This window comes from Hyperolius riggenbachi, chromosome 3 (genome assembly GCF_040937935.1).
Source record: "Hyperolius riggenbachi isolate aHypRig1 chromosome 3, aHypRig1.pri, whole genome shotgun sequence".
Classification (NCBI taxonomy): domain Eukaryota; kingdom Metazoa; phylum Chordata; class Amphibia; order Anura; family Hyperoliidae; genus Hyperolius; species Hyperolius riggenbachi.
In genome coordinates, this window is record NC_090648.1 from 334,216,867 (window position 1) to 334,239,714 (window position 22,848).

The window sequence follows — 22,848 nt, forward strand, 5'->3', positions numbered from 1 at the left end:
CATTACCTTTTACCATGTACCTGGCCTTGGAAAGAACTTTATCCTCCCGGGAGCGATTGATTCACTGGGGACTTTGGCTGACTGGGTACCATTGGCTGTCACTTCTGAATCATTGAGCATTCCTGAATAAAAATTGTTTTCAGGCATATATTGAAGTGCTGGTCGTCCCCGGAATTGCTACAGTAAGTTTTCCAAAGTCCCCCCCCCCCCCATGTCTCTCACTAGTAAACTCCTCTCACTTTAAAATTCATGTGATATTAAAAGGAAGTTATCATGCCAAGTTGTGGTGTGATTTGTTCATGCTTTTTCCTACCTTTGTAGTGATTTATTTACACCCAGAATAGGTTGTTCTTTGGGAAATTACATTTGAAGTTTGACTATTTGGTGGAGTCACATACGGATTATGTTTGGAGAATTTTACCATTTCAAGGCTTATTTATTTAGCACTTTATTGTTATTGTTTTTATGTAGAGAAGACCAAGATTGTTATCATAAAGAACTTACAGAAGAGGTTCTTCATGTTCTCTTAGCCCAGGTACCGTGGTCATCAATTACATCTTTGGCCTAATTCTACTAAAAATACCAATATCAGTAACTCATTAATCTCATTAATCAATAATTGCTTCCTTATGTATTACTCATGTTTTCCAAAGTACAATTCAGTTATAGCAAATATGCCATTGTAAGTGACTAATTATGTTGTTTGACATGTCAGTGCACTTCCAAAGTGAACAAGGAAAAGGAAAAAGAGGCAACCAAAGGGAATCAAATACTCTAAAAGCAACTAAAAATAAGAAAAATGAGATGGCTTACCTCAAGGACGACAAATTCACACAAGATGAATTGTTTATTAGTACAGAGCACAGGCAACGCATTTCGTGGGAACTCGCCCACTTCCTCAGGCCAAATAAAGTGCCACTGGATACTGGTAGCTGCATTTAGAGGCACCCTGAATGCAGCTATCAGTATCCAGTGGCACTTTATTTGGCCTGAGAAAGTGGGCGAGTTCCCACGAAACACATTGCCGTGCCTTGTACTAATAAACAATTCATCTTGTGTAAATTTGTCGTCCTTGAGGTATGCCACCTCATTTTTCCTATTTTTAGTTGCTTTTAGAGTATTTTATTCGCATTGGGCGCCTCTTTCCCCTTTTCTGTGTCTTACTCCCCCCCCCCCCCCTATAGTGAGGGGAGTTCCTTACACCTGTCCCCAAGTGGGATTTCACCACTCTACGGGTGATCAGAGTGCATGTGATTTTTCAAGAGAGCGACCATCTCCAGGATATCTGGTGTACATGAGTGGAGTCGGGAGTTGTACATCTCCATCTGTCTAAAGTGGTTGGTTGCCCCTAGTGCAACCCACCTTTGTGAGTATTTTTGACCTGTTCTTTGACACATCCATGTATTATCGCAACATACTGCCCCATTTGGGCTCCCACTGTCTCTGTGTTTTTTCCATTAGTGTTTTACACTTCATCTCCCGCTCCAAGTGAACAAGGTTAACTCCACAAGTTCCGTCCACTCCTAGTGAACCTTCAGTAATAGCTGACCGCAGAGTGAAACTCACCAGGAGTCGACAAATCAGTGGATGAAAAAAATGTTCAAGACAATGGCCTCAATTCACTAAGATCATGCTGGAGATAACAAGGCAAGAGAAAACTTGCCACCACACAGTGAGAGAGTTATTTTATCTCTTCATTCCTTAAAGGAGTTATCAGACAAAAAAAAAATAAGTTTCACTTACCTGGGGCTTCTTCCAGCCCCATGCAGCCATCCTGTGCCCTCATAGTCACTCACTGCTGCTGTGGTCCCCCTCCGTCAGCTAGTTTAGTTTTTGCCGACCTTGGGTACATTTTTACGCGTTGAACCACTAACGTGTAAAAATGTATGTGTTAATGTTCCTGCACCAAAATGTACGCAATGCGGCCCGCCGGCCCCGAGGTCGGCAAAAACTAAACTAGCTGGCAGCGGGGGACCAGAGCAGCAGTGAGTGACTACGAGTGCACAGGGTGGCTGTATGGGGCTGGTAGAAGCGCCAGGTAACAAACTCATTTTTTTTTTGCCTGATACTCCTTTAAGTTGCCTCCTCTGTAGTTGAGTTAACCCCTCTGTAGTTAAGTTACCTCCTCTATAGTTACGTTACCTCCTCTGCAGTTATTTTCCCACGCAGTTAATCAACAGCCTGTTTTTAACTTTAGAATTCTGGAGTTATTTTAAGGATTGATGAGTTAACTTTAGAGATGTCACCCTAACTTTAGGTTTGCCTGAGGTGAAATGTTTCCTGAATACTACATGCCTTATCACCATGGTGATATCTCTAGAAACGTTATTAAAGACAGGAGATAAGCTTAGTTTCAATAAGGATTCTAATGGCTAAACTTCCAATTCAATATGTATCCTTCACTACCTCTAAATCAAAAATTACTAAAGAAATTAAATGATTAGGTCCAGGAAACAAAATGTTAGGGCATAGGGATGACCACACCTACATTGTGATGCTTAGTAATGAAATGCAGTCTTGTTGTTTTTCATCTATAATGCTACGATGCATCATAGTGAGTACTTTTAGCTTTATCTGCATTTTATGTTTTGTTTTGAGTTTTTTTAACACCATTTCATTTTGAGATACCATATTGACTTTTCTGGATGACCCGGACATTGGAGGAGGGAGCGTATGCATGCTGAGTTGGAAGCCTCCCACTTGTAATCCTTTTTGGAATATTATCATGAGCCTAGGATGATCTATTGTTCTGTGGTCTCTTCCCATGATGAGCATATAGCGTGGGTTAACAGTGAAAGCAATAGGAGTGTACTGAGCTTGTGCTGTTAGTTACATTTCTGTAAGTTCAGCTCATAAGTGCATTATCATTTTTAGTGCAGAAAATGTTATATGTAATTTTGAAGCCTTTTGTTAGGACTATTATTCAAAGCAAATCTGTGAGGAGGTAAGGGTTAAAAAGGGATACTTACCTTCTCTCTAGCCTTTCTCTTCTAGCCCCCTGCCAAGGGCCCTCTTATTCCTGTGTCAGCGCCTCCATCCACGTGCAAGTTTATCCATACTGGGCATGTGCGAGTAAGATCCGTGCATGTCCAGTAGAACAAAGCCCTCGAGCACAGAGGAAAAAAGCTTGGTTGCACAGGGCATGCACAAACCTTACTCGTGCATGCCCAGTAAAAATAAGCCCATGATCAGGGGGGGGGGGGGGAGCAGAGTAGCCCCCATAGTATATGTAGCCAAAGGGGCCCCAGTGTAAGTTGCCATACAACCCCCTCCCTCCAGAATGCAGAGTAGCACAGCAGCAGGAGCATCCCCATCTGTAGGATTACAGCACCCTACATTCTGGGGGGAGGGGGCCCACCTTGGGTCTCCACAAGGCCCGCTGTGGACCCCACAATGTACCGCACAATTAGACCCTTGTGGCTACTGGCCCCAAAACGGTCAATATGGCTGCTATGGTGATCCCTCCTATGCCACTGGACATAGGGACTGCAGAGAGCAAAAGATCTTCCCGTCTCACAGGTTGTAATCCTTTTAAATGTGAGCACTTCTTTAACTTTCTATTCGCAATATGCTCCGTTAGATCTTTTAGACTACCTACATAGCTGTACAATAATTATGAGCAAAAAGCAAAGTACAGCGGAATTCAATAGCTGCAAGATCTTCGCTCTTGACATTCAGCCAGATGCTGGTCATGAGATGACCAGGGTTTAGTTCACAGTGCTATCGAAGGAAAACAATGAGTGGTCTACTGTAGCGCACTCTGATGTCACTGCCCAGCCAGACAGGAAATTAATTAGAAGCAAGGTCTAATTGAGAGGTAAAATGATGCCAGATTTATTATCCTTCATCTATGTTAAGTGTCTGGCTATCATTACATTATTTGTTTTTCATTTCATATCGTACCTTACATAAGGTCACCTCATTCCAGTATACACAGGGGGCTAGGCTAAACCATGGTTTTCATCATTCCAAAAACACGCCAAAGGCTGGATGATTGGCATGGTGCAGCTGCAAATGTAATGTTAGCCCTGAACACTGAAATCTACAGGCTATTTTCCCCAATCTAGCATGCCCAAGAGCAACCTTTTTATTTTTTGTAGTTTCCTATGCTTACAGCAATAGAATACACACACAAAAAATATATACATTTACACGGAGGGAAGTAAGTGAGAAAAGAGGGACTAGAAGATAGTGCTATGAATTGAATACTGTAAAGATTCAAGAAAAGCAAAACATTCCACAAAAAAACCCTATATCTCACACTAACCCTCCGCTATCTACGTCTAACATTAACGCCCTCCCTCTACCTATGCCTAACACTAACCCCCAGCTAGCTATGCCAAATGCTAAGCTATAGCTGAGGTGGTGTTCCCCACTTCTGCCTCCACCAATATCTGGAGTTCAGCTACATGGTAGCCAAACTCAGTGCGATGGTTACTGCCCCATCTGCTAATATCTGGGATTCTCCTACATAGAAGATTAACCCCTGGAGCCGCTTACAGACCTATGCCGCTATTTGGAGGTCGGGTAACTAATAGCACAACTAATAGCACAACCACGTCTATTTGGAGTTCCTACATGGTAGCCGACCTCAGTGCACCACCACTCACCTCCAACAATAGCCGGAGTTCAGCTGTATAATAGCCAAACTTCAGCACACAAAATCTACAGTCGGTGCCACCGTAGCTGCAATTTAACTTGTGGCTTATGGTGGCGCCCGGAATACCAGCTGGGCTATGTGCCCAAATTACCTATTTAACAATCAAAGTTATAATGTGGTACGTCCACACTCTGTACAGATGGATGTTGTGCTAGACCAAAACACAAGACTTAAAATACCACTTCTGTATGTAGAAAATCGGAAAAAGCCATATATGGATGTAAACTACACATCTTTGCACTCCCTGAGAATCATTCATAAAGACAGGCGCAAAGAGAAATGGAGCATGCGAGAACTCGCTGTCCAAGCCACTCAAGTGAATTTTATCTGGCAAATAAAACAAAAAACTCGAAGTTTTTTTGCATCGATAAATCGGCCACTCTCACCCACAACAGCAAAGTGGTTCTTTGGGCCATGCAGAACTTTGCCGTCTTTGAAGGTGTCACATAAGAATGATCTTTACATGGCCTCTATGCAAGAATGGCCATGATCATATAGGTCACAGCCAGGCCAGTTTTACAGTAAATGACTTATAATAAGTGAATGTGTGCTTTGTCTTGGTCCAAAGCAAATATAAAGAAAATATGCATGTTTGTTCAGAAAGCTTACTGTTAAACTCATGATGGATGACCAAGACCTCAAGACGCATTACAGGTAAACCAGACTACTGTGCAAACACTCAAAAGTATTCATAAAATTGCTAAAAGAGAAAACAAACCCCAGCATAAATCAGAAATCACACACTTGCTTTTATGCATACATGCATACCATACATCTTTTATACATACATGCATACATTCCACGTATTAGATTCAAACCACTTGTTTTTGCCTCGACGTGTAACTGTGAGGATTTTTATGAAAGAATCACTTTTCTTCAGATTAAATTTTTACTGTCAAAAGTAAGGATCCTGGCAGAGCAGACCCTAGCTGTTCATTACTATTCAAGATCTTTTAAGTCACATCAACAGTATTTTCCTTGCAGCTGTAGGTTGATGGTTGCCAAATTCTGTCCTGCTGAGTGGATGGAATTTCTTCTGTCAGAGAAATAAGGTCTACCACTTTCAGTTACTTTTACAAAACAAAAGCGCTTCTATGTCATAACTAAACACGCATTATGATAATATAATTTTTTTTCTAATGTGTTTAAATTTACTATGCAAAACAAACAAAAAATTATTAAATAACTAATAAAAGTAGCTTCAGCTGAGTTACTGGTGAGCACTATTCATAGCAAGTTTACCACAACTCTAAAGCTAAGTACTCACGGGGGGACAATTGTAGCTGTCGCTGCACACGGGAGCGTGTGCGCGACAGTTCGGAGACAGTTCGGCGACAGCTCGTCGCCAAGTCCCTCTGCATACACACGGCAGCAGAGGGATTAGCGATGCGGCGGAAGCTGTCGCCGAGGTTCCTCCCCCTCGCCGGATGCTCCGTGTACTGTGTGTGGGTAGCTGTCGCTAGCCCGCATACACATGCGGGGCTAGCGACAGTTCCGGCGATGTTGCGGCGACGGCTGTAGCCAGCGATTGAACATGTCAATCGCCTGGCGACAACTCCGACGGGCGACGGTTCGTGGCACGCGTGTCATACACACGGACGAACCGTCGCCGCAATACGCGCGTGCCACGTGGTTGCGGCGACGGCCGTACCCCGTGTGTATGAGCCTTAACTCCCTAGGGCCAGGGCACACTGTTGTGCTGCCGTGCAGACAACAGTAAAGCCTTGAAAACATGTCTGATGAAACTCAGTCTAGAACAACCAGCTCTGTCGAACAGCTAGAGTGAGTACAGAGGCTCCAGATGCCTTGGCCAACTATCGACCCGTGCGCAACGCAGTGCTGTTCCGTTTAGTATCGGCTCTGAGACAGAGAACAACAGAGGTTCCATGCGTTTGTGTCCCCCAGATCCTAAATGCACTTGAGTCAAGTTTAGTTAAAGCTTCGTTTTTAAACTGTTATGCATAGATATGTTATTTATTGTATGGGGAGTTCACTTTCAAATAAAACTAAAGTGGATTTCTGGCCACAGAAATTGACAGTATTTCCATGCTGCCAGGTTTAAAATGCAAAAACCTATCATGTTTAGAATGCATTTCATAATATACTGAAATTGTGATCCTCAAACTGCTGTGTCTCTGTCCATTCCAATACTTTTTGCCTCTGATCCTAAGGCCCCTTTCACACTGGGCCAGGTGCGGTAATTTTACCACACCCCACTGAACCTCTGTGTTCATACCGACACAGTGCAGCGCGATAGGACGGAAGTGACGTTTTCACCGCATCCCTGATGCTCAGATAGACCTACGTTACTGCATGGTTCTGTGACGACCTGAAGTCACATAAGTCTATGGCGACGCAGGTATTTAAAAACAGATGGCATCGGCAATGCGTATAAGCATATTTTTTACAACCCGCTTCTGTTTTTCCCAAAACAGGAAGTGACCGCAAGCGAACGCCACTTCCTGTTTGGATCTCAGCTACTGAGAATCTGTAACAAAAAAAACAGCCCCTGGGGGAACTTTCCTCGAGAGGCTTCCCCCGTCCTCCTCAGCCATCTGGATCCAGAGCTGGATCCCTCAGACACAGAGTGGCAATACTATTTACAATTGCCTCTGCGCACATGCATAGTAGCAGCTCTCTGCTCGGGCTCCAGCAGAAATTGCAGAGTCTGATCAAGTCCGCTCTACTGTGCAGGAGCATACGGCTCGCACCTGCGCAGTAAGGTGGACCATGATCGGGCTTGACTATTTCCGCCAGTGCCCGAGCAGAAAGCAGTTACTGCGCATGTGTACACGCCAACAAGCAGACCCTCGGGGTCCCAGCACTGTATTCCCTCTACTGAGGAGGAAGGGGGTAGCCTCTTTAGGTTCCAGAGGCTTCCCACTCCTGAGGTAAGTACCCCCAGGGCCTTTTTATTTTGTTACAGATTCTCTTTAAAAGAGATGCTACTTAACAGCCTGTCTGGCTGAACCTTTGACCTAGTGAGTCACTTATTAGAAATAAGGATGCGAGACAGAAGAGCAGACAGGCAGACAATATGTCAATGACTCACTAAATAGCAGAATCAATAACAACCAAGGAGCATGTACTATTAAAATCAATTTCGTATTGGCATCTCCCATGCTGACAGGTTCTCTTGACTCAAAGGATTTAGAAACATTTTTTTTTCATTTGGTAACTATTATTGTTGCTAGGATACTTTTCTTTCTATAATAGCTCAGTGTGAGGCAAACAGATATATAGCTGGCAGCACTTCATTCTCCCAGGAATTCTTTCACTTACAAAAATAATCTGATTTTCTATAATTCATGAAGCATTTGCCCAATATGTATCTGTATATTTCCAAGGAATATGAAGCAGATTCTGGTTTGCCTCCAGAGTGAAAGGAAATCCCCATTAGGTGTTTCTACTTGGCAAGGTGCACTTGGCAAGCGCTTCCCTTGGACTAGGGTGTGTACTTCAATCATCATTTTTCAGGAGATCACGGTGCACACGGCTTGTTCTTAGGGCTCCTTTCATTCTAATCCATAGCATTCTTCTGCAGTTTCACTCACTCACTGAACTAATCTCCCTGCCTGAGTCCTTAAAACATAAACTTGTCCTGCAGTGACACAACGCACAACACATCACGCTCTCGCACTCCCGTCCCCTTGTCTTGGCTCCGGCTTTCCTCAGCGGGTAGGAGGTAGCTTCATGTAAACTGAATGCAATCCTCTGGATGAGGTCTTGTGTGATCCATTTAACTTCTTTCACTTTCCCATCTGGACTAACAAAATTTCTTGGCGGAGAAAGTTTAGGTTACTTTGGGACAGTCAGATCAATTTTCACAAACTAGTTATTACAAATGTTTAATATCTCCTTCTCATAACACTTCTAGCAATTTTTACTTCATGATTTATAGCTCTGATATCAGTGTACAAATGTTTGACATTTTATAAGTGGATACCCTCAAACTGAAAACCGTTCAAATGTCATAACAGCAGACAAAGATGGAAGATGCCAAGCAGGATTTTCAGAAGGACAACATTTTTTAAAGGCAACTCTGTCAGGGGACATATTTGCATCTGCAGACTACACCTCCTGACATGCATTGGGACGAGGGCAGGACTTTGCAGGGAACTTCGAAATGTGGCACAGCTGGGGTCTCTCCCAGGAAAGATGACGAGTCCCATATGGGTGTGAGGTTAGAGAAGCAGCATCCCATAGGTAAGTAATGTTGATCACCCCAGCTCACGCCCTCCCGAAGGAACAGGTGCTCAGTTGCCTTTAAGTGCAATTCTGGTCACAAAACAAAAATAGTACTGCTTACGGAGTGGTCAATTTGAAACTGACCATTTGAAATCTGAAAGTTCTATGCGCATAGGGAGATATTTGCTTTCTTGGCAGTTGGAAAAAGGCGTTATTTTGCACAATGCAACAATGTTCAAAGACAGCAAACTGTCAGGACCATGGTTATGAGGTCCTGACGTCACACTGTAGGAGGAGTTTCACCACAATATCAGCCATATAGATCTATTCGAGAAATGGTGAAGATTTCTCATGGGAAAGGGGGTATCAGCTACTGATTGGGATGAAGTTCAATCCGAGGTTACAGCTCTTTAAAGTATACTTTATCTCAGGTACTTTTAGGCTAGGTTCAGAGTATGCCCAACAGTGTGCAGACAGCATATCCTGAGCAGATACACAATGCTCCATTGCAGTGTCTGTCAATGTATTCACACTACTCACCAGTCCTCCACTGCTGCTTGGGGGACAAGCACTGATTTACAGAGTCCTAGCAGAAGCACCTGCCATTAGATTGCAAAAGACCAATGGGAATTCTCCTTAGCAACAGGGAGGATACTCATTGGTCCACCACTCAGTGAACCAATGGAAATCCTCCCTGGTGCTAGGGAGGATTTCCATTGGTCTTTTGCAATCCAATGAGAGCCCTATGCTTCTGCCGGGACTCCCACAGATATAGAACGGCACTTGTGCCCCAAGCCCTAAGGCAGTACCATAAGTGCAGAGGACCCGAGATGAATTAAGACACAGAAGACAAGACAAATAACATGAACCCAGGTCTCCTGTGTCAGAGCCCTTAACCAGAGCAGGAATGGAAGGGGAGAACAGCACAGTGAAAACAGACACTGTCAGTTTCCATAGGCTTTGACTGATTCCATAAGCATCCACAGCATCTAAAGTCAGGGAAAATCATTTAAATAGGATTTGTTTACACATGTACTTCCGTCCCACCAAATAGTTAAGTTTTTATGCCTAGTGTGAACCTAGCCTGAAAGTAGGAAATAATATATGCAAGCCTGCCTTCTGCAACAAAAGACAATTTTACACTATGCATCTTGCCCAAGGAGTTAAAAGCCAAAAAGATTTACACTCTAGAAAGGAAAAAGTATTTTTCCACAATAAGACAAAATGAACATAAGCCTTGCATTTCTCCAGTGAGTTATACCCAAATGTACGCTATAATGATAACCATATTTACTTGCTGAAAGTAATGATGTGCAAGTCTGCATCCCACACAAACATAAGGGAGGCGGGCAAGCCGTCAGAGACACACAAAACAATGGGCCACACAACTCTCACGTCAACTAATAAACCTGGACCTTACCTTCATATATACTGATGATATGCGGATGGCTGAGCGATGACATTATTTCAATTTCTCGTCTGATGTGAACCATATCTTGCTCATCTCTTATTTTGTCCTTGCGGATTGACTTTATGGCAACCTAGAAGATAAAAAACATTAAGCTTTACTCTGGGAACAGCAACAGATGTTAGGCAACAATTAGAACTCTGCAAAAATCAACACAGATGTTGTTTGCTGGCATTTAATACATGTGGATCAAACTCCAGCTAAAATGTCTGCTCCATTAATGATACCACACATACTGTTAGTAAGCAGCAAATGTGATATTCAAACAAAGACAGCTTAGGGAATATCCGGGATAGATAAATCTATATATTGTACAAGATATTATACTCTGTGTACAGATTAGAAGACGATTTTGATTAGAACAATTATCTGTTATAAATACACAGACCACACACACACACTGCAGCTTTACAACCAAGATCAGATGACTGGGAGTTTCCATAGATGTACAGTGGCTTGCAAAAGTATTCGGCCCCCTTGAAGTTTGTCACATTACTGCCACAAACATGAAGCAATTTTATTGGAATTCCACGTGAAAGACCAATACAAAGTGGTGTACACGTGAGAAGTGGAATGAAACTCATACATGATTCCAAACATTTTTTACAAATAAATAACTGCAAAGTGGGGTGTGCGTAATTATTCAGCCCCCCTGAGTCAATACTTTGTAGAACCACATTTTGCTGCAATTACAGCTGCCAGCCTTTTAGGGTATGTTTCTACCAGCTTTGCACATATAGAGATTAAAATCCTTGCCCATTCTTCTTTGCAAAACAGCTCCAGCTCAGTCAGATTAGATGGACAGTGTTTGTAAACAGCAGTTTTCAGATCTTGCCACAGATTTTCGATTGGATTAGATCTGGACTTTGACTGGGCCATTCTAACACATGGATATGTTTTGTTTTAAACTATTCCATTGTTGCCCTGGCTTTATGTTTAGGGTCGTTGTCCTGCTGGAAGGTGAACCACCGCCCCAGTCTCAAGTCTTTTGTAGACTCCAAGAGGTTTTTTCCAAGATTGCTCTGTATTTGGCTCCATCCATCTTCCCATCAACTCTGACCAGCTTCCCTGTCCCTGCTGAAGAGAAGCACCCCAGAGCATGATACTGCCACCACCATATTTGACAGTGGGGATGGTGTGTTCAGAGTGGTGTGCAGGGTTAGTTTTCCGCCACACATAGCGTTTTGCATTTTGGCCAAAAAGTTCCGTTTTGGTATTATCTGACCAGAGCATCTTCTTCCACATGTTTGCTGTGTCCCACACATGGCTTGTGGCAATCTGCAAATGGGACTTCTTATGCTTTTTCTGTTAACAATGGCTTTCTTCTTGCCACTCTTCCATAAAGGCCAATTTTGTGCAGTGCATGACTAATAGTTGTCCTATGGACAGATTCCCCCACCTGAGCTGTAGATCTCGAAAGTCACCATGGGCCTTTTGACTGTATTTCTGATCAGCTCTCTCCTTGTTCGGCCTGTGAGTTTAGGTGGACGGCCTTGTCTTGGTAGGCTTACAGTTGTGCCATACTCCTTCCATTTCTGAATGATCGTTTGAACAGTGCTCCGTGGGATGTTCAAGGCTTTGGAAATCTTTTTGTAGCCTAAGGCTGCTTTAAATTTCTCAATAACTTTATCCCTGACCTGTCTGGTGTGTTTTTTGGACTTCATGGTGTTTATGCTCCCAATATTCACTTAGACAACCTCTGAGGTCATCACAGAGCAGCTGTATTTGTACTGACATTAGATTACACACAGGTGCACTCTATTTAGTCATTAGCACTCATCAGGCAATGTCTATGGGCAACTGACTGCACTCAGATCAAAGGGGGCTGAATAATTATGCACATCCAACTTTGCAGTTATTGATTTGTAAAAAAATGTTTGAAATCATGTAGGATCTTCGTTACACTTCTCATGTGTACACCACTTTGTATTGGTCTTTCATGCGGAATTCCAATAAAATTGATTTATGTTTGTGGCAGTAATGTGGCAAAATGTGGAAAACTTCAAGGGGGCCGAATACTTTTGCAAGCCACTGTATGTCAGGCCTTAAAAGTAACTTAAAGCAGCAGAGACAGCATACGATCCCAGGAAAAAAAACACATATATAAGTAGATAACTACTTGTTCTACTTACATAACATATGTGTTATAATGTCCACGTTTTGACTTCAGTGAATTTTATACGAGAAATAAAGTGAAACTGTTCCAGGCATTTTCCATCTTAACTACCTCTGACTGAAGCCAATCCTGATATAATTTCCTCCCTTAGGCCTGTAAACAGTGAAAATCGCAAACGCAGACATTTTCACTTTACATGAGATTTTTGTGCGTTTGCCATTTTGCTGAGGCTATCTTTTCCTGGTTTCCTGATTGTTTACCTAAAACGCAATAAAAATCGCATGCATTGCGTTTTTTAATGCTTTTTTTCAGATGCAGCACTTTAAGCGCAGCAGTAACTGCAGTTCCGGTTTTCTAAAAACAGGTCATCATGATTATCATGATTTTTCAAAAGTTTGTACAGGCCCTTACTCTTTTTCTCCTACAAACTGCACTGTTATAGCTAGCTTGCTTTGTAAAGTGAGTATAGCATAGATTTGGGAGGTATGATGACAAGGTTCCTTCTCATCGGTAATGTACCAAATAGAGCCAGGCTGACAGATAAGATTTATTACAGCAGAAACACTTCTGAATAGATTGGAGTGCTTGCAATGCAGGGTAAGGTTGCAGGCTGCATATTAAACACAGAGCAGTGGGTAAAGGGAATTTGATTTTATGGCTGACAATCCCTCTTCAAAGCCCAACGTTAACCAACATTTATAGTAGTTTTGGACAGAAGGCATAAAGGCTGGCTTGCCTTGTTAGGCCCTATTCACACTTAAAAGCGCAAAACGCCAGCAATTTGCGGGAGTGAGTTTTCCGCAATGCAACATGGAAAAAAAAAAATCACTGGACACCGCAGCGATTTTCCCCGCGATCGCGTTAACGCTTCTATAGCACTGAAACGTGATCACCAGGAAATTGCCTGAAAATGGTTCAGGCTACACGCTTGCGTTTGGCGATTTGTGTTAATCGCCAGCGATTAACGCAAATCGCCCAAGTAAGAATGTGCCCTTAGGGTATTATAGCGCCAGCACGTTTTGCCGAAATCGCCGGCAAAACACTCTAGTGTGAATGGGCCCTTAGGGTTTTTACTGCTGGCAGACAGGAAGTGTGTAAATCTTTTAAGCACACTATAAGTTCACTATATAATTGTAACTACAACATGGAGTTCTGCAACTTAAAATATAACTTTTATTCTTATATCATAAAATGCACATATACTATAAAAATCCCTAAATAGGGTGAACCAAGCAATGTCCTTACAGTGCGCACTGCATAATGTGAATGGCGATAAATTAATCACCATAAAAACTCTGTCTGAGGCCTACAGACAGTCTGTATATGTATCAAGATTCCATGGTTTCCATCAAAACAAGTGTCACAGTGATCAAATCTGCTGTACATCGCTGGGAAATTGACGTAGTGTATGGTTAGCTTAAAGGTCCAAGACGTGGACAACCTCGAGATAACAGGCCAATATTCGGTCTGTCAGAAGTCAGCTAAACCTCTTTGCGTGATTTACTTTCCAGGCTGTCTAGTTTGCACTTCACATTTCTTTGAAAACATCTGGCGACAATGAAGCTTCCATTGACAGTGCTGGCAGCTGAACCATTACAGTGAAATCTTTTCAGCGCTAGCATTTTAAAGTTAATATCGATGTGTAACTTTTCACCGTTAGGTGTTAGACCGAAGAACAATAATGTGGAAAAATAATCCATCAAGCATGTCTACTATGCACTTGTGTGTATTTGCTTTACATATTTACTTTTCTGGGCAACAAAATCCAATAGTTACTCTCTGAGCAGAGCTGTAAAATGAATCCACAACGTTTGTGTCACCGTGTTCACCAACAGCCCAAAAAATAAATACAAATTATACACACAGCAGAGAACATGGAGCCAACATGCCTTTGTAAATGCCGTAACCTCCTAATTTTATTTTATTTATGTATTAAGCAAACCACTTGGCATACAACCATTTTGAACCCAGATAGAGATGAAACTCAAACAGCGCAGATGAGATAGAAAACACATCCTTTGGAATCGATCCTGTGTCTTAATGGGATCTTAAATTATAGATTCCTTCCCTACATTATTATAAAACTCAAAATGTGAATGATGGATAAATGGCAATGCTGTAAGTTAACAACTATAGTTTAATTTTTTTACGCTGTAAAGATCAGCAGATGCAAGGGTTTCTGGGAAATCTCCCAAGAGGCAAGAACATCCGACAAGTCTGGATACCACAGAATAAGCCATAAATCTTTTAAATGCTTTCATTCACCACTGGGTTCAAAAACTGTGGCATATAAAGTTATGTTACAGGTTCTGATGTAATTTGTGGCAGGCTTCTGATATTCGTAATACACACAACAATGGCCAAAGGTTAATTTTTGAGAACAATGTACACTAAACTCTTCAATGCAGGACTAAAGCCTTGTACCTTCATAGGATGCTTGTTGCCTGAAGCAATCAAGAATTGTTCTGTACAGACATGATACTCAGCTCTCTGCCAAACAGTATGTTCTGGAGAGGGCAGGAAGGATGCAGAAGAAGCAGGAGGCATCTCACTGAGACCTGCAGTCAGAACACTAATAACTGGCTGACAATTTTCCAACTTGGCATACTGATGAAAAGCGGAAATCAACATCTGGGGAAACTTGCATTCACGGTAGATTTTCACCCAAAATCATCACACTAAAGTGAGTGGTGTATGGTATAATATTGGTTGCACAGCAGATCTGACATCATCAAACCAACAAATGTCAATTCAGGTAATACCTTTAATGATTATACACAGTTTTCTCCTCAGGTATGGATCAGAAGCACAGTTTTCTCCTCAGGTACAAATGGATCAGAAGCATACACATACAGTGAATGTAATATGCACAGGCTTATATATGATTTTGCTGGCTTATTCAGCAATTTGACAGAGAAAGAGCTACAACATGGGTTCAGCAGGGATGCTGGCTGGTTGGTAGAAAGAGGAACAGAGTAGCTGGCGGATTGGTGGCTATCTGCAGAGGATTCGGTGGGACTGTGGAGGTTGCAAAGGAAAAATGTTATTAGTAGTTTTGAAAAGAAAACAGTACCTGGCACGAAATGCAGCAGGGCGGACCAACCGGAGCTGGGAGTGTGACATCCAATACACTTTAACATTCAGCAAAAAGGAAATAGCGGGCCACCAACTTTCTTAAGAAAGCCTTTTATTTCCAGCTGAGGATAAAGCAAGTACAGAGCAGTGGGGCGGCAAGTGCCTGACAGCTGTTTCGCTGGTTAAACCAGCTTTTTCAGAGGCAGAATGCATTGGGGGTGCACTTGTCACTTGCTTTGTCCCCCAACTGGAAATAAAAGGATTTCTTAAGGAAGTGGTGCCCCGCTCTTTCCTTTTTGTTAAATGAAATATGTTATTACTATTCTTGGGTAGATCATATGTGGCAGATGGCAAGGGGGCTATGGATAGGATATAATCAAAGGTCACGAGGTACTGCAGAGGAAGTGCAAACAGTGAACTTCTGTCTCTTCAATCTCCCTCTTCAAAGCCCTTCAGGCCTTGACCATTCAGGGTGTAAAACAAGTGCACCAAATCTTTTGTAATGTACCTCCTGATCCTCTGGTGTTTCAAATTCAGGTTCCCAATGGGTTCATTGTGCTATGCATGTGGCTTTGCAAGTTCATCCTTCTATTTTAAGAGCTTATGATAGCACATTTGCATCAGTGAGCAACATATATTGATTTTGTACCTTTTGTATTAGGTTTATTTAAAATGCCGGACTACCTGGCTGGTGCTTCAATTCCTGTTGAGATGACAGAGCAATTTTACTGGACACAAAGCTGTCCACACACCTCCTCATCCCATCATCACCAATACAACTCAGTAGTAAGAGAGGAACAGTAAGTATTTTTTATTTTAGCCAAGCAGCCAAATATTAGCAAAATACTACAGGAACACCTCCCTTTCCCTTTCACTTCACTAGCAATGTCAAGGAAACCCAGGTTTGTTGCAGGTTAAATTTTCTGAACATGCAACCTTGTAAACGTTATAAATGACCATCTATCCAAACGTCCTAATTTGTCACAATAACTCCTTCCTTCGGGCACCTAGAAGATGCTCAGTGGTCTTTACAAACACCTTTTAAACGCCCCTTTGAGGCATGTGCCTGAACATGCCCTAACAGTGACCTATCTGTGCTGCAAAGAAATTCTTACGTGCGTGGATTAGCACTGCTACAGGGTATGTATGCCATTTGTATTTGGAAAGATTACATCAGAATATTTACAGTAGTCAATGTGAGGTCACCACACATTTAGATAAGTAGACTTCAATTGCTGTGTAAAAGGTCATCGCCATGGCAATGCAACCAGGGAGATGCTGAAAAATTCTAATTAAGGAGCCATAAATGTAAGGAATGCTTTGTATCAGTAAAGGAGGGGCTGAAATCTAAAACCAGCGAATTTAATTAAAAAAGTTCATTGTATCGGTCATCCCCTCCTGGGGCTTTGCCAATATAAACCACAGGCTGCATTAAGATTATTTTTGTCTAGTATTTGTTTATTTGTATCAATATTACAATGTCTTCCAAAGCAAATGATGTGGTCACCAAACCTACAGCTGTACCAACATGTAAGCTTGGCATCAACACACCAACTAAGGTTACACAGTAATAATGACTTCTCTACCTAATGTGATATAATATACCATTGTGAAAGACTGCAGCCCTCACCTGTGTCATATAGAAACATAGTGAGGTTTGATGATAATTATTAGCAGCTGCTTCATGCAGGCAGCACACTCAATTACATTATTTTTTCAGTAAACGTCGGCTGTGCTGGATTTATTAAGAAAAGTAAAAAAAAAAACACACTTATGTACGGATTGCCAAAAATCTCTTGCTTGATACGACCCAGGTGAGAGAAGCAGATCCAAACCTGTTCATAGCTGGGGATTTTAATTAGTCCAGACCAGGTTTGCTGGGCCACTTATGATAATCCAATGGACTTTCTCAGAGACATCTGAATTGAGAGGGATCTGGTGGCTGCCATATTTTTTCTTTTAAATGGTACCAGTTGCCTGGCAGTCCTGCAGCAAATCCATGCAGACTTCAATCATAGCACCTGATCTGCATGCTTGTTCAGGCTCTATAACTAAAAAAATTAGAGGCAGAGACTCAGCAGGAGAGCAAGGAAATAGATATGTCAGCCTCCATATATATCCTTTTTAGTTCAGGTCTCATGCACATGTATGAGCACTGTCGCCCTGAGGGTTAAGCACTTGATTCTTCATGCCACAATTTGAGGCTGAGTGCTGTACAGACCACTGTTACTATGAAGCAGGAAGGAGGGGTGACACCAGGCATATGACAAAGCGACTTTCAGCCACCAGGGTGAGGAGGAGAACAGTGCGCTTGATGGTCGATCGAGTGTCAGTGTGTAATGATCCGCTCAGCTGGATGCACTGGCAGACAGCTGTTTGACCATTCCTCTAGTCTGTGGGCTGCAGGTCTCTGCAAGAGAGACCTGTTTTTCCATTACAAGTTTCTGGTCTGTTCTGCTGCTGAGGAATTTGCATACACTCGTTATGCAAATCCCCTACCTGCCTCCTTTGATGACTGGCAGTATAAAGAGCTATGTTTCCCAGAGTCCTTTGCTGGTCATAAGAGTTAGTTCCTGTGTAACAAACCTGGAGTGTCAGCTTTGCTCTTTGTTTGAAGATTAGCCTAGAGTAATTCCTGGAACTGCACTAGGCAGTTTTCCTAGTGCAGTTAGGATTGCATTATTTGTATTGTCTGTTCTGTCTGTCTGTGGGGTGCTAGCCAGAGCAGCGGTTGTTACTGGTAGGCCCCTCTGTTCTGTTGTTGCCTTACTTGGATCGCACTCGCTCTGACGGAAAGAGCAGTGGATCGTATCTCTTACGTATTCCTTTTTTCGTGTGTCTGTCTTGTCTGCTACGACCGCTTGCTGGAGGCTCGGTGAGGTTACCGTTAAGCAAGCGCTCGCGTCTCTGTTTCATGTTTGTCTGTCGGTGGTTAGTTAGGCGTGCTTGTCTCTGTTGTGCTTATCACGCGGGGACCGCGCATAAATGCGTGCACTGTTGCGAATGAGTGCGGTGTTCGCGTTTAGCTAGCGTTTGTTATTTTCCTTATCTTCTCATTGTATTATTTGCTGTGCCCTTGCTACTCTCGTGCTCTGCCTTGCTGTAGCCTTGTGTCACCTCTGGCAATCGCCTCTCTCGCGATTGCGTTCCTACTTCATATCTGCTGTTGTGTATGCACCGTCGCGGGTTGGCGACTAGTTTGGTGCACACACATACAATCTGTCCCTGTGCTCATTCTCTTTTGCAATCGCTTCTCTTGCGATTGCGTTCTCACTTGGTTTCCTTTGTTGTGTGTCCACCGTCTCAGGGTGGCGGCTAGATTGGTGGACATACATACATTACTCATCTGTGCTTATTCAGTCTTGTGTCGCTGTTAGCAATTGCCATCTCTGGCGATTGCCTTCTCTCCTGTTCTTCATGGTTGTGTATGCATTTTCGCGGGTTGGCGACTAGATTGGTGCACACACATCCCCTCTGTCGCTTTGCTCTCTCTCCTTCAGGGCTATCTTGCCCTGCGTTTCTTCCCTTCGTGCAATTCCTGTCTGGCGTGTGTGGTAGGGCAGAGGAGCTGTTCCTCTGCACTCCACAGCTCCATCTGTCGACAGGAATTTCCCTCTACAGGTGCATTGCACCTTTTGCTGGGTTCCCGCAAATTACACGCTTGTGGAGTATTTCTGCAGTATCAGCGCACGTCTTGTGCGCTGATCACGGAGAGAATTCCACAATCGTTACAGTATGACCAGCCCAACCGAAATTCCCAGTGTAGAGGGAATTTCCGATTTGTACGATTTGGTCAAAGATGGGTCCTGTATCTTTAAGAGGTTTAAGATACTGGACTCTGAAACCAAAGATGAGTTTATATCAGAATGTTCCAGATTCTTGGCAAATCCTGAATTTCAGGCCACCAATATTTCCACTTGGAGTGCTCAGATTGCTTACAATCTTTTCCAAGGGGATCTGTTTGTGTGGGCAGATGAGTGGGCCAGACACGTGAATCTGAGACATAACCCTCGCAGATTTCTGAGTCATGTATTTTCTCGTAGCTTAGAATTCCCCTGCCAGGTATTTCTATGAGTTTTTTCCTGCAGAGCATGATGCTGATCAGATTAGTTTATGCAACATTTCAGTGTCATTACCATATGTTAATGAATTGGTGCTTGCAGGCCAATCTGCTGATTTGGCTTGTCAGCCAAAAGATTCGTTGCCCATAGCAACCACAAATAAAGAGGTTATTTCTGTCAAGTCTGAAATGTGCAAAACCATTCAGTATGACAATGATGTTTCTCAGTCTCCGGGTTTTTTGCCCAAATCCAAAGCTTCTGTGGATCCTATTATAGGTAGGATCGCACACTATATTTAGGGCCCGTTCACACTGCACACGTTTCCAGCCGCGTTTTGGAAACGCGTGCAGGTGGCCGACACGCAGGACATCAGACATTGCATAGAGTGCAATGTCTGATGTTCACACTGCATGCGTTCCGGACCTGTGCAGTCCGGGAACGCATGCTGCACGCAGATTTTACAAAAACGCGCGGCTGTCCCATTCACTTTTCAGTGATGGGATCAGCCACGCAACGCATACGAACGTGGATGGCGTGCGTTCGTACCGCATGCGTGGCCGTCCGCATTTTGCAGTCTGAACGGGCCCTAAAGCAGTTAAAAAGTCTGTTCTTGTTCCTGAACTCCACCCATATGGAGATTATCTGGATACTGGCCTGTTTGAACCTCCATTTGCCTCATGGGACATTGGGGCCTTGATGGAGGAATTTGATTTTGATTGGAAAGCCTTTTGCGATTTTTACATCGCAAAAAGCGAAGATGTCTTGAATGATTGTCTCAATTCCGTGTACACTTTGATGGATTCTGATGAGTGTGACAGGTGTTTTGTGGATCCAGTGTTGTATGTGTGGCAGACGATTTTGGATGAGTTGCACACACACCAATCAATTGATTCCAATAAAGAGACATCGTTGTCGGATGATTGTTCCTGCCTTTCTGGGGTAAAGCATGTGAGTCGTGACATTGTGCGATCTGAAGTGAGTGGGTGTGCCACTGTGGTTGATTCCTGTGCGAATCCTGGAGGATTCTCTCCTGACTGCGTGCGGTTTGAATCTGTGCGATCTGATGCCTGTTTCTCTGATGTTCCTGCAGATTGTGATCAGCATGAATGTGTCAGTTTTCTCAAGGATGTGTGGGACCCCTTGTCATTTAGAGACAGATCTTTAAGATCTTCCATCTGTGACCCTGCTATGGGGAAAATTCCTAAATTATGCAGCATCAAAAGTAAAATTAATATGTCTAATAAAATTTTTCCTGACGTTAAGTCGCTATTTCTACTGCAAATGCGTCTTTGTCTCACCCTGTTCACATCTGTAAGGGCCCGTTGCCTGGTGACAGTTGCTCCAGTGTTTCTGTCCTGAACGCCTTACAGTCTGCCCCGCAGATCGCGGAGGTTTGAGCTATGGAAGCGTCAGTTTCACAACCTAAAGTGATTTTTGATTCGCACGTTTTGCGTTCTGACTCCTCGGATTTGACATTGTTAGCCGAATCTAAGAGTGAGACAGCGCTTCGGTTTTGCGAATCTGATGCTGAAGCCTCTTTTCTTTGCCCAGAGAAGCTTTCTCTGAATCTGTCCTGTACCATGAATGAAGACATGATCTCCACTCGCACTGACATTTGTGAGTCCCTTTCTTGTTCTGAGGAAAATGCTGATTCTGCACCTTGTACTCTGGATGAGTTAATACGGCCTTGTTTAGAGTCTCCTGCAGTGTCTCTAGAGGCTCGTCTAGGTATTGCTACTATACTTACCTGTTTTTCTGCAGTTTTTGAGTTGCAAGCTAGTTTGACTGCTACGCAGACTTCTGGGTGCAGTGAGATTAAAGTTAGGGAGTCAGTGTGTGTTCCAGTAAATATTCCTGTACATTCCGCTCATGATAACGAAATTCAGTCTCAGTTTATGGTGGAACCTTCCCTGGGACATCTGCCCTGCCCACAAAATAAAGTTCCAGTTTTGCCCTGCAACATGGATAGTTCAGAATCCTTCTCAGAAAACTTGAAAAATGATGTTCCTGAGGTATTGTCTGATGTCCTGGAGACCTCCGAGTTCCTCCCAAAGGGTGTAGAACTTGTAGGAGATGTCTCTTGTCCCCCAAGTCCTTCTGAAGTGTTGCCCACTTCAGTAGGCATTGCTGTTGTGCTGACTACCTTTGCAGCTCTGGTGGAGCTCCACTAATATGTGACCACTGCTCGTGATGATTCTCTGCCCGGTTCTGGTTTTGGTCTTGTTGTAACGGACTCTGAGGTTGGCAGTTCCTCGACGTGTCCTGAGGTTCCCCTTGGGCTAGTGTACCCCGATGTGTTCTGCGACACAGAAAGCCCAAGTGTGTCTCGGTTGCCAGCCTGCTCAGATGCTTCCTCGGTGGAAACCTGTTCTGATGTTGCCTGCCTGCCTGCATGCCCAGAGGTGGTCCCTGAAGGCCCTGTTCTTGATGCTTGTCCTGGTAATTCTGAATCCGGAATTGTCATTGGTTCCATAGGGGTTCTTGATAGTTCTCCATGTGAGCCTGGTGATCGTTCTGCCCTCCTGGGATCTCTGCGGAGCTTCAAAGTGTTCTGGGAGATTCTGGGAGAAATTTTTTCTGGTACCTTGGATGAGATCAGCAGTGGGTGCTTTGTGGAAAGGGACACTTCGAATGGGTATTGTGGCAGGTTTGGTACGGTCCTTGGAAGGTGGTGGGCATGGCTCGGTGGGTGTCGATGGCTTCTTCGCTGGCATTCACAGTCCTGATGGGTGTTACACTGAGACTTGTGGTACTGATGGGCATGTTTCGGTGGCTTCTCCTTCCGATGAGGTCGGTTTCAGGTGGGCTGACTCTGGAATTGGGCCTTGTCGCGCTGCCCTTCATGAGTCTTCAGTTTAGAGGGTCGTCTGGAATCCGACCCTAGAGGAGGGGGTACTGTAATGATCCGCTCAGCTGGATGCACTGGCAGACAGCTGTTTGACAATTCCTCTAGTCTGTGGGCTGCAGGTCTCTGCAAGAGAGACCTGTTTTTCCATTACAAGTTTCTGGTCTGTTCTGCTGCTGAGGAATTTGCATACACTCATTATGCAAATCCCCTACCTGCCTCCTTTGATGACTGGCAGTATAAAGAGCTATGTTTCCCAGAGTCCTTTGCTGGTCATAAGAGTTAGTTCCTGTGTAACACTCGCCTGGAGTGTCAGCCTTGCTCTTTGTTTGAAGATTAGCCTAGAGTAATTCCTGGAACTGCACTAGGCAGTTTTCCTAGTGCAGTTAGGATTGCATTATTTGTATTGCCTGTTCTGTCTGTCTGTGGGGTGCT

The 22,848-nt window shown here is 43.4% G+C and overlaps 1 protein-coding gene across 1 annotated transcript in view; it reads right to left on the minus strand.

The window, feature by feature from the left end:
- The window catches only part of NUAK1 (NUAK family kinase 1), a 125,490-nt gene that overhangs the window by 59,167 nt on the left and 43,475 nt on the right, over nucleotides 1–22,848 (minus strand). The window contains exon 2 of the mRNA XM_068276888.1: nucleotides 10,269–10,389. Within this exon, the coding sequence (XP_068132989.1) occupies nucleotides 10,269–10,389 (121 nt within the window). The remainder of the gene's footprint in view (nucleotides 1–10,268; nucleotides 10,390–22,848) is intronic.